The sequence below is a fragment of the Theobroma cacao genome, chromosome 4 (genome assembly GCF_000208745.1).
Source record: "Theobroma cacao cultivar B97-61/B2 chromosome 4, Criollo_cocoa_genome_V2, whole genome shotgun sequence".
Lineage (NCBI taxonomy): Eukaryota > Viridiplantae > Streptophyta > Magnoliopsida > Malvales > Malvaceae > Theobroma > Theobroma cacao.
Window position 1 is genome coordinate 6,711,729 of NC_030853.1, and position 16,127 is coordinate 6,727,855.

General features: G+C 32.8%; 1 protein-coding gene across 3 annotated transcripts; it reads left to right on the forward strand.

Annotated features, from left to right (window-relative positions):
* On the forward strand, nt 2,521–8,608 carry LOC18601281 (bifunctional protein FolD 1, mitochondrial). 3 transcript variants are annotated; one of them, XM_018120255.1, is made up of 6 exons: nt 2,521–2,751; nt 3,776–4,008; nt 5,316–5,632; nt 6,755–6,991; nt 7,748–7,915; nt 8,262–8,608. In XM_018120255.1, exons 2-6 carry the CDS (start codon nt 3,789–3,791, stop codon nt 8,430–8,432), a joined length of 1,113 nt encoding a protein of 370 aa, XP_017975744.1. In that variant the 5' UTR covers nt 2,521–2,751; nt 3,776–3,788; the 3' UTR covers nt 8,433–8,608. The 3 variants fall into 3 exon arrangements, with proteins under 3 accessions (XP_017975744.1, XP_017975745.1, XP_007032235.1); XM_018120256.1 differs by having other exon boundaries at nt 3,780–4,008; XM_007032173.2 differs by lacking the exon at nt 2,521–2,751 and having other exon boundaries at nt 3,887–4,008; nt 5,327–5,632.

Sequence of the window (16,127 nt, forward strand, 5' to 3'; positions counted from 1 at the left end):
GTAGTGGGCTGGGTTCTGTGGACTAGCCTATTAGAGGGGCACGAAATCCTGTTATATTTTTACCTCGGTTGGAGAGGCGAGTAAGGTAACTCCCGAGGTATAACTTTTAGAGTTCACTTCACGCCAAACCACCACGTGAAAGGGAACTCGACCAACGCCAAGAAACGGCTATGTTTTCAAAATAAAAACATGACTTTCTAATAGCCTTGGTGAACTCAGTTGGGATAGCCCTCGGCCAAGGTATCCTAGATAACTGAGTATGATAATAGTTTTTGGCATGAGCCAAGCTTTTTAAGAAATTCATAAGCCATACTGATTACTTGCTTTAAATAAATTGATTTCATTTGGTTGAAATAAGTTGAAAGATGATAAATTACAGTATGATGAAATGTTTTAATAGTCTCCTTTTACTCGACTTTAAATATTTTGAGTGATGTTTGTTTACTCACTGGGATTTTATAATCTCACCACTCTCCTTTTCACCCATTTCAGGCTCAGAATAGATTGTAGATAACTGATATCGGCAAGGATTACAGTTGAACTTGCCACATCCAAAAACTGTAGGTTCATTTCTTTTGATACTTTTGGTCATTTGTGGGCCCACGTGTCACTGTAAATTAAATTCTATACTTTGATTATCTGCATTACGGTGTGTAGGAATTTATTTTGCTTTTACGCTGTAAAAAATTATTTATACAGTGTTCTTAAAATATTATTTTATGTGAAAATTGAATATTTTATTTAATATTTTTATTTTATTATAACAGTCATAATTCCATTTTAAACGAATATTTTGGACATCCAAAATTATTTTTGATTATGAAATATGTGTTTTCCACTTACATACTATATTTTTAACTGATTTTGAGACTTTGGGATAAATAACCAAAATATCCCTGTGAGACGAAAATTATTATATTATTTGTTTAAGTTGGAAATAGTTTAAAATCTTTTAGAATGTGGTATTTGGCAACTGTTACCCATAGGGGAAATGAAAAGCTGATATTAAAGCCTTGCGGGGTTCCGGTTGACATTTCAAGTAATGAATATCGATCGAGACGTCGCGACGGTTGTCACGGGCTCGATGGGAGTTTCGGGTCGTGACATACATGTTTTCTCAGCATTTATGAAGGTTAGAAGACTTAAAAACACAACTCAAGAGATGAGAATTAGCCAAGATATATTCAACACCTATTGTACTCTTCTTAAACACAAAAAGTTTTCTAGTCAAGCATTTATTAGGCTTCCATTCTTTCATTTAAGTATTGTGCCAGATTCTTCACTCAGTCTTTAAAAGGCACTCTTACTGTACCTACATTTCTCTCATTGTATTTGCTTAAGTGGTTATACCTTAACTAATAGAAAAGGTCGAGTGGTTATGCTTTAACCATAAAAAGACATTGTATTGAATAGTTATACTTGATCTACAAAAGGCATTGTATTGAGCTTTTTGATTGAATACTGGATTTTAAACTCTTTAGTGAATTTAAGGGAGAAGACGTAGGCAAGGAGGTCGAACCTCCACAAAACACTTGTGTTAATTTCTCTACTATTCATTTTACTTGAAAATTCAATTCTTTTCATTGATCTAAAAGCCAATTAGTTTGTTTTCTTTTTAAACTCAGCTTTTGAATTAGAGAAAAGATTTTGTTCAAAAAGGAAAATAGTTTTTCAAAATTTTCAAAATAATCCAATTCACCCCCCCTCTTGATCCTAATCATATTAAGCTAATTAACCTAACACTATACTTGGATGAAAAGTTAGGGTTTCACAAGTACATATAAATCACTAGAAAATATTGAAAAATGTCCTTGACATCTCAAAAAATGACATGGACACATGTCAAGTATTGAGGCGTGTATGTGGACTAAAATAAATATACTTTTAGATTTAGTTTCTTTTTGAAAAATAGGGTAAAATACTCCCACACTTTTAAGTTTTAATCAAAATTTTAAGCGAGTCTATTAGTTTTCAAAATTGACACTCCACTCCAAAAGTGAAAACACCGTTAACAGAGATTATGAAAGGATTAAAATGCTCTTTTCTATTTATTAATTTAAAAAATTATTATAATTGGTGTTCCCCAACTCCCCAAGAAAAGGGAGCATTGATTGGTGCTCTTTTATTTTTTTAAATTAATAAAAATTACATAATAGTAATTTTTAAAATTAATAAAGGATAAAATTATTATTTCAATATTACCACGTCATCAAATTAACAAAAACACTAATAGTTGAACCTACATGTCCAGCGAAAGATATTTTCTATGATGGAGCGTTCAATCCGAAAATTAATGGATCCACTTGGAATTTGGATTAAAACCTATGAGGTGGGGTAATTTTACCCTAATTAATAATAATAGCATTTCAATTGGTGCTTTTACTTTTAAAAGAGCATTTTGGTTGTCAAAATTATGGTTTAGAGTTTATAGCAAAGATTTATTATCAACTTTATGAAATATAATAAACGTAATTTATTCATTGAATTACGATCACGGGTTTAAAAGGAATGTAGGAAGAAAATAAAGAAAAAAAATAATAGAGGGTAATGCGGAAGAGATAAAAGAATCAGAAACAGTGCTCTATCGGAAACAAAGGAGAAGGTAGAAACAGTTATGAGGGTTGGATTAAGATGAAGCGTCCATAGAATAAATAAATTTTTCCAGAGGAGGAAGCACCTCGGCGAAGTTGATTGTTGATGGTTTAGCTGCGGTTGGCACACCAATAAAATAAATAAATTGTAACTGGTCAGGTAAATTCATTTTCCATTTTCCATTTTACGAAATCAGGAACAGAGTATAAGCTTGTAAGTTTTGGGGTTTATGATTCTGTACTTTAGGATGCAGTAATTATGAATATGATAAAGATAGTCATAAGTTAATTTTGTTTATAATTCGTAATTCCTTGTTGGTTTTTGCTTTATTTGATTTTCTCAATCTTTGGCACATTCCAAATGAATAGAGTCAGTGAGTTATTTTCATGCCCGTTTTTCCTTGGAAAGAGTTTAACGGGTATAATGTTTTTGAAGGGGGAAAAAGGTTTGCGACTGCATTCCTTATTCCTTCTTAAGGTAGATTGGAGGAAGGTTAAATGCTTGATAGTATTTTTTGTTTAAGATTGAACTGCCGATTTAAAGCTAATGTTGACTACTGTTTGCCGTGGGTTCTTCAAAGTCATGGGTATTAAAAGAATAATAAAACAATTAGTTAAGAGCATCTTCTTTGTTTTGAGATTTTGCATTTGATTTTGATATTTGGAGGCTTGGACAGGTTGATATCTGAAGGCAGTAGTTGCCACTGAAGTTGCCCAAGTTGACAATTTCTGTGAATTTTATCGATATTATTCTAATTGTTACTCTCTTAGTCCTATAATTAGTGTTTGAGTTTGCATTTTTTTGAGTCAGTTTTTCAAGTTTGACAGCCTTTTACTCATAAATTACTAATAATTAAAATTTGGAAGCAGTACAACAAAAATTTCAAATGTATATCTGTTAAAATTTAATTTATTTAAATATTTAAACTAATTAAGATCAAAGTTGAAAAAGACGTTTGACCATAACAAGTCAATCTAAGATAGTATTTATGGCACAGAGGGAGCACCTTATTCTTGAAAGACAAAAAAGAAGTGATGTGAAACAATTATGCTGTCTACTACATCATACTTTTTTTTGTTACTTTGGTTGGTATAGAGTTGGAGGATCTGTCAGGGTCTTCAAACACTTAGGCAGTGAGAGAAGTAAAGAAAACTAAAGCAAAACTGATATGATTCTTGGGCAGCCAGTATAAGATAATGAGGATGATGGTGAGGAGTGTAAATGGAAAGATGGCTATAGGATGGGCAAAAGAATCCAAGGGATGTTTATCCTCGACAATGACAAGGGCCTCTAATACCTGGAAGGACAACCAGAGCTCACAAATATTATTGTCTCCACCTCTTGTCACTCTTGACCTTCCAGACATTTGGGCTGCCAATTCCACCCACTATGATCCCCCGTCAGGCCAGAAAATCTGTAAGAGCCTCACATTTAACTGTTTTGATTGCTTTCTGTTTACCTATAATCCCTCCTCTGAGGATCACGTAACTGTTATTTTACTGTCTCATTATTCTTTATGCTGCAGTTGTTCCACCAAATTTTTTCTCAAGGTTTAATTTTATCATCCGTTTTTTGTGTCAGTTGAAACCATGGTGTTTTTTTCTCTAAAATTAAGAGATTTATAGAATTTTTGAAGCTACCGAAATGAACATTTTATATTCTATATTTTTTGTTGTGTTTTTCAGTTTTTTTTTTAGTTTTATTTAATACAATTTTCAGTTGCAAGAGAAAGCTTGAATTGAGTTTCATATTTGATTTTGATAAGCTACGCTGCCATATCAAGCTTGTTTTTGAGTTGGTTTCAACTGACGTGGCCTTTTTTTATGGTTTAAGTTAGTTGGTCTTTTGCTTAATAAGAAACTTTCTTCCTGGCTGCTTCTGGAGATGGCTGATGCTGTACCATTTTTGAGGGTAGTGAGAAGCCAGTGTCCCTAAATATCTGTCAAAAAAGGCTTATTCCATTTATAGATTCTTTAAATATCTGAAACAACTTTGTGCTGCATTATCCACAGAGGAATCCTCCCTCCCTATTTGCATCTTAAAGAAGTGCAGGAAAGCTTGGAGGGCTAGGCTTATGATATAAATTTGTCTGAATTAATGAAGAAAATATGGAAAAATTCAATAAAGAAAAGGGAAAAAGGAAAGAAAAGATCCCTAAGCTTCACACTTAGGGTTCCTTGATTGCATCAGACAATCAAGAAGAAAGAAAACCTAAGCGTCAGACTTATGGTTCCTTGGGAGTTACAGCTAAAGTTGATTGCATCAAACAATCACAATAGTGCTAATGCTGAAAAATCTCATACACCTAGGGTTGATTGCATCACACAATCACAATGGCATTAATGCTGAAACTTCCTCATAATAATTTGTCTTCCAAAAGGAAGATTACATTTATATTTATGCAGGCTACTATCCTACCAACCCCAATCCTGAAAGAACTAGAACTCCAATTTCTAGTAGAAATTTAAAGAAAATTCTTAAGACTCCAATAAAAACTAATAAACTTGACTTAGAAACAAAACCTAATAAGATAACGAAAAGCAAACTAAGATTCTAAGCCCTAATATAAACGTAAAATATCAAATGCAATCCTAGTTGTATAAAATTTTACAATTAAGCCCCATTAATACAACAAAGTAATGAAATAAAATCTTATGTAAGTTGATCCCTCAATTTGCTTCTTTGCATTCTTCATGTGCTTTGATTAGTGATATTCACCACAGCCAATGTGCAGATTGGCACAGTAATTAATGGGAAGTCAATTGCAGAGGAAATCAGGTCAAGAGTAGCCTCTGAAGTAAAAAGGATGAAGGAGTGCATTGGCAAGGTTCCTGGTTTGGCGGTGATTTTGGTGGGCGATAGAAGGGACTCACAGACTTATGTCCGTAACAAGATAAAAGCTTGTGAAGAAGCTGGAATCAAATCTGTGATGGCTGAACTTCCTAACTATTGTGCTGAAGATGATGTTATGACTGCGGTGTTAAAGTTTAATGAGGATCCATCAGTTCATGGTGTTCTTGTGCAGCTTCCTCTGCCAGAGGTAATTCTGCAATTGGGATATAAATTTTGCCCCTGCTTTTCCAGGCTAATGGTAAAATGCAATTGCATTAGATGTCAAGCCTAATCTCAGCCACATGAATTTCTGTGATTTATAGGCCTAACATAGAAGATATAAAATTGAACTGTCAATAAACTTGAGGACCTTGAGATCACCTATTTGCAAGTACTTGGAAATCTTTGACAAATCCCATTTCCTATCAAATGGTATCCTTTTTTCCATTAAAATGCAGTGGGTGCTCTTGATATTTCAAACTATAAGCAAGTGGCGCAAGTTTTCTGGTAAGTTAAAGGGATTTAATCTGATGTAAGTTCGTTTTCAATAGCCAAATGAATTAATTTTGTTTCAAATATCTGCTAGGCAGTATGAACTTTTCCTGGCCAGTCATCTTAATTTAGTATTTCAGAAGTTTGGTGTTTGCAGACGAGTGGTTTTGGTTGATTGCATCAGTTCTTTGAATGCTTTATAATTTTTTCTTTTAGTTACTACACCATGAGATTAATCCCAGCATGAGGCGGGATCTTTGGATTAGTCTCATATTGGGATTTTGTTTTGATTGGCCTGATATGGAGATAGTTCCTTGGATACTTCTGTTTCTCATAGGTCATTTTTGACCCATGATCTCATGCAGCATTTGCTGTGACAGTGCCAAATATGACAGACAGTCAGGCCATCACACCTCACCCCTAATTATTCTAGGATGGGCTATTGTAACATCTTGGACTGCATGAGTTGCACCTCCAAGCATATAAATGGTTTAGCCTAACCTCATTAATGGGAGAATCCTCCAAGCACAGCCCAAAGATTCTCTGTCTAGTCCTTTTGGTAAGTGCTTTCTAGTGTACTGCACTGATACTGCTCCTGTGGGTACCTCTCTTGGAGTACATCTCATAAGTGTGCACCACTTCTCCTGGAGGCATTACAAATCTACCTTATATGTTCTTTTTTCCTATATTTCCTAATCTGCAGCATACTCACCATATGAATAATTATCTAATCCTCCCCTCTGCCATCTCAATTATTAAGTTATAATGCTATCTTGAATTTTACAAGAGAATCCTCTAAACTGTTCTGCGAATGACTCGTAAAAGTCATCTGGTACAGCATTTGGATGAGGAGAAGATTTTGAATGTGCTGAGTTTGGAAAAAGATGTGGATGGCTTCCATCCGGTAAATATGGGGAATCTTGCCATGAGAGGGAGGGAACCGCTGTTCATTCCTTGCACACCTAAGGGTTGCCTCGAGCTATTGATCCGATCTGGTGTGGAAATAGCGGGAAAGAAGGCAGTAGTGATTGGGAGAAGCAACATTGTGGGATTGCCCATATCTTTGCTACTGCAGGTAATAAATTATCTTATACAGACATTTCTGTCTGTAATGCATGTTTCATAAACACATGAAGAGGCAAAAGGAAGTTGATATGAATATTTATACAAAGTACTATTTATGTGAGTGACTAAGTCTGTTTTCCTGTTGTCTTTCTTTAAACTTCTGAATAACTTTTTTTTTTTTTTTTCACTCAGAAACTCACTTCCCTTGTTCTTTCCGTTTCTCTCTCCCCAGGCAACAGCTTGTCTGTTGAAATTGTGATTTTTTAGTTTCCCTCCCCATTATTATTTGCGAATATTATCTTTTCTTCATATATTTTGCGGCATCTGAGTTGTTGTAAATTTACAAAATGGGATAAAGACACATTTGTCATTTTGCATAGGTACCTTTGTGCTCCTAATTTTATTAATTGTCTTTCTTTTTTTCTCTTTCTTTGACATTACTTTGTTTATCCTTTTCTTAATTTATTTTATCTTCTTACCTATCAACAATATTTTTATTTATCACACAAGTAGAGGGTGCCACATATCTAGTTAACTAAAATACATAAATGATAGGCAACCATTCAGAAGGGTTTGAAGGCTTCCTATATGAACAGATTTTGCCAATAACTCTGTTTATATTTGTGTTATCTTTATATTCTAAAATTTAGTGAGATTATTTTATTTTAATTTTTTCAATCGGGTCCATTCTTATACATCTCCCGGGGTTAAGGACTGGTTCTTTTTAATTGTGTCCACTCTTACTTTTCCTGAAATTGTTGGGCAGAGGCACCATGCAACCGTCAGCATAGTACATGCTTGTACAAAGAATCCTGAACAGATCACACGTGAAGCTGACATAGTAGTCACAGCAGCAGGGGTGCCTAATCTGATACGTAGCAGTTGGCTAAAGCAAGGTTCAGTCGTTATTGATGTTGGGACATGTCCAATTGAGGTGATATTGCTACTCTTTCATTGATTTTCTTGATTTTAAATGCTTTCTGATTTCATTTCAGAAAATAAATGGCAAAACTTTGGGAAGGTAATTTGTAATGAGAAAACTACAGAATAAAGTAGCCTCTTTGATTTCTACTCCCCCCCCCCCCCCCCTCTCTCTCTCTCTTTAAAATGTNCCTCTCTCTCTCTCTTTAAAAATGTAAGATGATTATTGCATTTCATTTTAAGTTCAATTTATTCATGTTCAGGACCACAATACTTCTATGCTGTTGATCTTAGATTCTGTATTCCAAATTTGGTTATGATCACTAAATGTGACCTTAAGTTCTTTCATCAATGTGCAGGACCCCAGCTCCGAGTTTGGATACCGTCTTGTTGGAGATGTTTGCTATGAAGAAGCATTGAGGGTTGCTTCCGCAGTTACCCCTGTACCTGGAGGAGTTGGACCCATGACAATTGCCATGCTCCTGTGCAACACTCTTGATTCTGCAAAACGGGTGTATGGGTTTGCTTGACTAGCAAGGCATGGTGCTTAGCATTAGCAATAGTTTTTCTTCAAGGCGTTGTTAACTTCATTAAGTTATTAATTCAGTAGCTTTCAATTCCAATGGTTTGGAATGGATCTGTGAATCAATTGACTGTCTAGAAAGCTTGCTTCTGAATATGGAAGTTTACTCGTGTATTTTTTTTTTTTTTTGTTTTTTGTAGTTTTCATCTTTTTCATGTGTAGCTGCCCACACCTCACCCCTCCTTTCTTTTCTTTTAATCAAAAAAATATTTTAATAGAAAAAAAATATTTTTTTTATAATAACAGAATTTTAATGTAAGAAAAATTCTTTTTCTTCAAAAAATAAATTGATACAAGAAAAATATATCTTAAAAAAAATATTAATAGCCATAAAAAAATTAAAGAGATTAAATATTACATAATTATTTTTTTCTTTTTTGGCTTTCAACTTTTTTCTTTATAGATGTACCAAATATATAAAGTAATATTAAAATTACATGACTTTTTCTAATTATATGAATATAAGGAAAAATGAAAAAATCAAGAAGGAAACATGGTGATGGATTTAAAATTTTTTAAGATAATTAATGTGACAAAAATCTGAAATTACGTATCACAACATACAACTATACATTGATCACATTACAATAGTTAAATATATGCAAATGTGCCAACCATATAAAAAAAGTAAAGGAAACAAAACTTGCAATAATCTTTATTATGATACCAATTGATGGAGTTTGATCTAAGTGGATTGACGTGATTGTGCAAAGTATGGATTTAAAAAAAAAATTATAAAGAAAGCAAGCAATCCAATAATACAAGCAAAAACACACATAATTCTGATTGCAAGTAACATAATCACATCCTCAAAAATAACAATCTATTAAGGAATAAAAAATATACCTTTTATTTTGATATTCTTATTTTCGAACACCACCATACTAACGATTGATTTTCAAACCAAACAAGTTTACCACTTATTCTTCAAGAATGCTTTCAACTTGAACATTGAGTGGAAAAGGTGTGAAGTGTTAGATTACAAGATGGCAACCAATTTTCTCTTTTTCCTTCCTAAAAATTAATGGCTATTTTTCTTTCAAAAAATTCAGCCAAGAATGGGAAAAACGAAGAGAGATACAACAAAGTTAGGAGGAAAAAGAGAGAAGTGATGATTGAAACTTTTTTAAGAAAAGTACGTATGTTTCTTTTTTTTTCCAATCTCTTCTCTTTTTATTAAACTCTTGCCTCAAAGGTTTAATCAATATTAAATACCTTTGAATCAATCTTGACCATCTATTTAGAGTTATGAAAGCATCAAACATGCTTCATAATTATCAAAATTAAAATTAAAGAATAAATACATTAATTATTCAATTATCATTTAGAGTACTTGATAAAATAAAACTTCTTATTGAATAATAACTCTTATTTTATTATTATCCATCTTTATTTAAAAAGAATTAATAATAAATAAAATAGTGATAGTCAAATATGAAGTCTTTTTTTATCAGCATGGATATCTAGATTCATTTTGCAAGAATGCTCATAATATTATCTTAATTTAAGACAACTTTCGTCTTTAATTAAGAAAAAAATATTTTATGTTGTCTAAATTGAGACATATATTTTCTTGTCTAGATTAAGACAAAAAATATTTTTCTTATCTTAAATTAAGACAAACATATTTTTTTGTTTAAATTAAAACAAACATGTTAAAGCTACCATTTTTATATACAATTTAATTAATCAAATTTAAACATGCATTTCAACTTAAACAAGTTGAATTCTACGAAGTTAAGTGGGGAATCTATTTGGACATAGATATTCCAAGCTCCAATAAACTTAGAGTTATTTTTAATCTCATTAAAAATAATTCAAGCTTATTAATCATGAAATCACTCTACCATAGATTTATGGTTGCACTCTTGCATTAACTATAATTACAAGAAACAATTCAATACTTGATATTAATTATTAGTTGTTCAATTGCAAACTTTATATTGTGAACCCTCATAACCATCTAATCACAAAAGGTGAAATTACCGTTTCACCCTTTATGTCAATTTTGTCCCTTAGTCTCAAATTTCATCCAATTAGTGATTCAATGCTCTAGATCTAATCTTTTTGAGTATCTAGATGTGATAAGTAGCTAATTCATCAATCCACTAAGCCCAAATTAATCACCAATCTTCGTGAAATCACTAGAAGTGATGTTAATACTATGTACTCTATTATTTGGATATATGTTCCCAGATGTCCATCTCAATTATAATCCCAACATATGAAGTCTAGATCAATGCTTTATGATTATCACGCTCATGGCAAATCAAAGATTATAAGGAGATTAAACACAAGTCCACTATCCATCAAGATTTCGATTCTACTCTAAGCAAATGCATAGGTGTGAGATCAAGGTTTAAGGAACGGTTAAACTTAAATTTGATTCTCACACGATCTTAGTTTATGTTATAGTGTCATTACTTGAAGTCAACCATTTCGATAATTTGAGACTCATCATTCACTTGAAGTGAAACACATTCATTTCGTTGGAAGTAATCTAGACACTACAACCTTTATTATATGGCTATGAACAATTTTTAGATTCAATTAAAGTACATGTTTCCTATGTATGACTCTTCATATAAATGCTTTTTAATATCTCAATAGAATTATGGTACCTTAATAACTAGATAGTGAATGTTTACTTAAAACAAACTCTTTGTCTTATTATAAAAATGTACTTTCATTACAAATAAATTTAATGAAATTAAACATAAGAATATACTTGCTTTCTAGGACACCATATTCTCAAAATTCCTAACACCTAGGCTAACGAACAATATATATATATATATATATATGTGAATTATATGTGCTTTGTATTGTGTGCCTTAATGCAAGCCATATAATGGCCTATATTGTTTGAACCTAGACTAGTAGGTCTAGTGGATATGATGAACATCAAGGAGTAGTTCACTCTAGACATAGAACCTCATGAAGGATTAGAAATATTTGATGCCTTGAAGAGTTAAGGACTCTTAGATGAGATATTGAGCTAGAGATGTTTAGAGTCCATAAAAGTAATCCTTGGTGTGGATCGTGGAATATCAAACATCTAAAGCATGATGGCTTCATTTTGGATTTGTGTTCTGTCCAATGTTGAGAATTCTGAACGTTGATTTGATTTGAGTGATGGAGTTGGATCTAAGGGCATTGATGTGTTTGTGTAAAGTATGGATTTTAAAAATTTTCTTTTATAAAAGAAGCAAGCAATTTAATTACACGAGCAGAAAAACATATCATCATATTGTAAGTGGCATAATCACATCCTAAAAAAATAAGAATCTATTAAAGTAAAATAAACATACATTTTATTTCAAGATTCTTATTTTTGAACACCTAATAAATTGTAGTAAATTCACCACCACACCAACAATTGATTTCTCAACCAAACAAACTTATTACTTACTCTTCAAGAATGCTTTCAACTTGAACCTTGAGTGGACAAGGTATGTGTCACAACTCAAATTTCGGGCCATGACCGACGCATGGGCCCAATGGACATAGTCCACTATGCCCAAGCAAGCCTATCGATTTATCCTACTCCTCATTCCATCAAATATTGCTAAGTCACGAATTATAATTTTAAATCAAAATAGTAAAAGACATTTTCAACTCGTATTGGCATTAATCATTTAAAATATACATACATCGTCTACAGCATGTGTCTTAATAATTTACATCAAGTTTGTCTATACATCTAAAAAAGAAGACTCGATTTTCAGCGGAGGGACTCGGACGAATGTACAGCTACTGAATGCCGAGACACCTACCAAAAGATGTGTACAAGTCTATAAGGACACCTCGTCCTAGTTACCGACTGCCTCGTGATCTGAAAACATGAAGTTGAAAATGGTGAGTATAAACCCAGTGAGTGAACAAGAAAGGGAACAAACATACCGTAAGGAATCTTTAATGAAATCATGATGCATTCTTTTTCAAAACAATGCAATTTGTTTCTATTCTTACTAAAAACCTTTCATCAAGCCCTTAATTGATTGATCATTTGAAAATCATGAATCCATACACAACTAACCATTTGAAGAATGAAAGCTTCAATGATACGTAAGCAAGTCAAATATGACAACGAATCTTTTCCTTTCCGTTGCAGCGACGTTGGGATTTGGTTATTAACCGACCGAGGGTTTCTCAACTGGTCGAGGATTTCTCACTAAACCTTCTCCCTTTAAACTTAACTCATTTAATCCTTAATGTAGGAAGTCCATGGTCTGATATGGTAGTAAATGAGTGAAAATAGGGCAGCAATTGGACAAGATAAGAGACCAAAACAGAAGGTTTTTTGCTGTAGCGAGATTCTTTCTTGCTGCGGCAAAATTGTAACCCATAAATAGAAGGTTTCTCACTGCAGCGAAATTTAGCTGATGAAACAGAGAGTTTTTCGTTGCAGCGAGATTCCTTTTTCGCTGCAACGAGAAGCTACGGTGACTATTTCGCTGTAGCGAAATACATTCTCGCTGTAGCGAGAACCAGTTTTGGTGAAGGTTCTCAAACCCGAGAGTTTCTCGCTACAACAAGAATGAATTTTGCTGCAGCGAAAACAGAGCAACTAGAGAAAAGTTTCCCCTCACTCAACAAAAAGCCATCATGTTAAACCAACAAAATCAACATACAACACATGAAAATTCTCAAAGTACAATGTATCAAATTTCTCATATATGTCAATCATATATCACATTCATAAGTTTTCATTTCATAAGTCTAGATATGCATAATTACATAGATAAACATCAACATCATCATAAACACACCCGGCTCATGTACATCCCCTCACATCGTGCACATAGCCGGCACCATCGTGTGCATCCCCCCACATCGTGCACAATCAGTGCCATCGTGTACATCCCCCCACATCGTGCACACGGGCACTATCATCATCCATCTCTCACGCCACCATCATCACCGGCATGTGCATTCCCCCACATCGTGCACACACACGGTTACAGTCATTATACACAATATCATTCATCATGCACAACACACACATTTATATATCATCATACTACAATAGTGCATGAATCCATAGCATTCACATATCACAATATAAAACCATTTTGCAAAAGCTTGTTCCCAAGGCACTTGTCTTTATGAAAAACTTGATTATTCATTCAAATGAGTGCAAATACATTATATTTCCCAAAACAAGTTTTGAAGGCAGTCCACTCACCAATTGATTGTAGAGCCTTTAGATGACTCTAATTCCCCTAATTGTCCAAATGAGATGATGGGGCTTCCTTAGAACCTAAGATCACATTAGCATAATCAATAGGTCAATTTACACACTATGAACCCTAAAAGCTATCTCTTAGCTAGCTTCCAATTGTCACCTTAAATGGCTATCTATCTTAATCACTAAAAAGTAATGAACATAGTCAACAACAAAACAACTCATAAATCCCAATTACTAGCCATTTTCTGCAGCTAAAAATCAAGCTTAATTCATCACTTACCCTAGGGCTCCTTCGCAGTCAAATTCTCTTCTAATTGCTTCCAAATCAATGGGGTAATTCTCTCTCTCTCTCTCTCTCTCTAGAATGCCCAACTAGTGAGAGAAAGTATGAAAACCAGATTTTTGAAGGGTTTTAAAGTGAGAGGATGAAAGAGCATAAGGGTTTATGGAAGAGTACACCAAAAGCATGAAAATTGGAGCTAGAGAGAGAAAGTTATGGAAGCTTGAAGAAAACTCCCATGGAAGAATTGAAGAAACGTGAGAGAGGAGAAGGGAAGAAGAAGATAGCTGCTGGAAATTCAAGATATTTATAGGCCAAATTTATCCATTCCCTTAAAATTACCAATTTACCCATCCACCAATTTACTTATTCTCCTCCAATCTTTTATGCAATCTTTTTGCTCTTTTAACACTGGGACAAGGTCCATAATGGTCTAAACATACTCGGGTTCATAAAACTTAAAATTTTAACTCGAGGTGAAAAATGACCATTTTACCCCTATTATGAAAATTGTTGAAACTTCTAGTTTTCTTTGTATTTTCATCAGTACACATCATTTATACAGTCTTATACTTATTTAGACCTTAAAATATCATAAAAATTTCTTTTGGGAGCTTATTAGAGAAAATGACGAAACTACCCCTAGCTCGTATTATTACATCTATACTTAGTTACAAGCCTATAGAGGTTGGGGTTTCACAGTATGGAATGCTAGACTACAAGATGGCAACCGATTTTGCCTCTCTTTTCTTCTTAAAAATTAATGGCTATTTTTCTTTCAAAAAATCAACCAAGAATGGGAGAGAGGAAGAGAGGTGTGGCAAAGTTAGGAGAAAGAGGAGAGAAATTGCGACAGAGGCTTTCTCAAGGGAGATGCGTTCTTTTCTTTCTTCCAATCTCTTCTCATTTCATTAAAACTTTTGCCTAAAAGGTTTAATCAAAATCAAATAGCTTTAAATCAATCTTGACCATCCATTTAGAGTTATGGATGCATCAAACATGCTCCATAATTATCAAAATTAAAATTAAAGAATAAATAATTTCATTCTTTAATTATCATTTAGAGTTCCTGATAAAGTAAAACTCCTTGTTGAATAATAACTCTTATTTTGTTATTATCCATCGTTATTTAAAAAGAATTAATAATAATAAAAGAGTACTTGTCAAACATGGAGTCTCTTTTTATCAACACGGATGTCTAGATTCATTTTTCTAGAATCCTCCTAGCATTATCTTAATTTAAGACAACTTTTGTCTTTAATTAAGATAAAACATGATATCTTGTCTAAATTGAGACAAACATGTTTTCTTGTATAGATTAAGACAAAACATATTTTTCTTGTCTTAAATTAAGACAAACATATTTTCTTATCTAAATTAAGACAAACATGTTTTCTTATCAAAATTAAGACAAAACATGTTTTCTTGTCAAAATTAAGATAAACATATAAATTAAGATAAAACATATTTTTCTGTCTAAATTAAGACAAAACATATTTTCTTGTCTAAATTAAGAAACAACATGTTTTCTTTTATAAATTAAGAAACAACATGTTTTCTTGTCTAAATTAAGACATAACATGTTTTTTTGTCTAAATTAAGACAAAACATGTTTTCTTGTCTAAATTAAGACAAACATGTAAAAGCTGTCATATTTGTACACAAATTTAATTAATCAAATAAAACATGCATGTCAACTTAAACAAGTTGAATTCTACGAAGCTAAATGAAAAATCTATTTGGACATAGATATTCCAAGCTCCAATAAACTTAGAATTATTTTTCATCTCATTAAGATAATTTAAGCATATTAGCCATGAAATCACTCCACCATAGATTCGTGGTTGCACTTTTGCATTAACAATAGTTATAAGAAATGATTCAATACTTGATATTCATTATTGGTTGCTCAATTGCAAACCTTATATTGTGAACCCTCATAACCATTTAATGACAAAAGGTTAAATTACTATTTTACCTTTCATGTCAATTTTGTCTCCTAGTCTTAAATTTCATCCAATTAGTGATCCAATACTATAGACCTAATCTTTTGAGTATTAAGATATAATGAGTAGCTCAGTCATCAATTCACTAAGCCTAGATTAATCATCAATCTTCTTGAAATCACTAGAAGTGATGTTAATACTATGAACTTCACTATTTGGATATAT

Excerpts from the sequence above, each read along its gene's own strand:
- LOC18601281 (XM_018120255.1), top strand. The coding sequence starts at position 3,789 with ATGAGGATGATGGTGAGGAGTGTAAATGGAAAGATGGCTATAGGATGG. Across the intron at positions 6,992-7,747 it reads CCATATCTTTGCTACTGCAG|AGGCACCATGCAACCGTCAG; the intron begins GTAATAAATTAT and ends ATTGTTGGGCAG. Across the intron at positions 7,916-8,261 it reads TTGGGACATGTCCAATTGAG|GACCCCAGCTCCGAGTTTGG; the intron begins GTGATATTGCTA and ends ATCAATGTGCAG.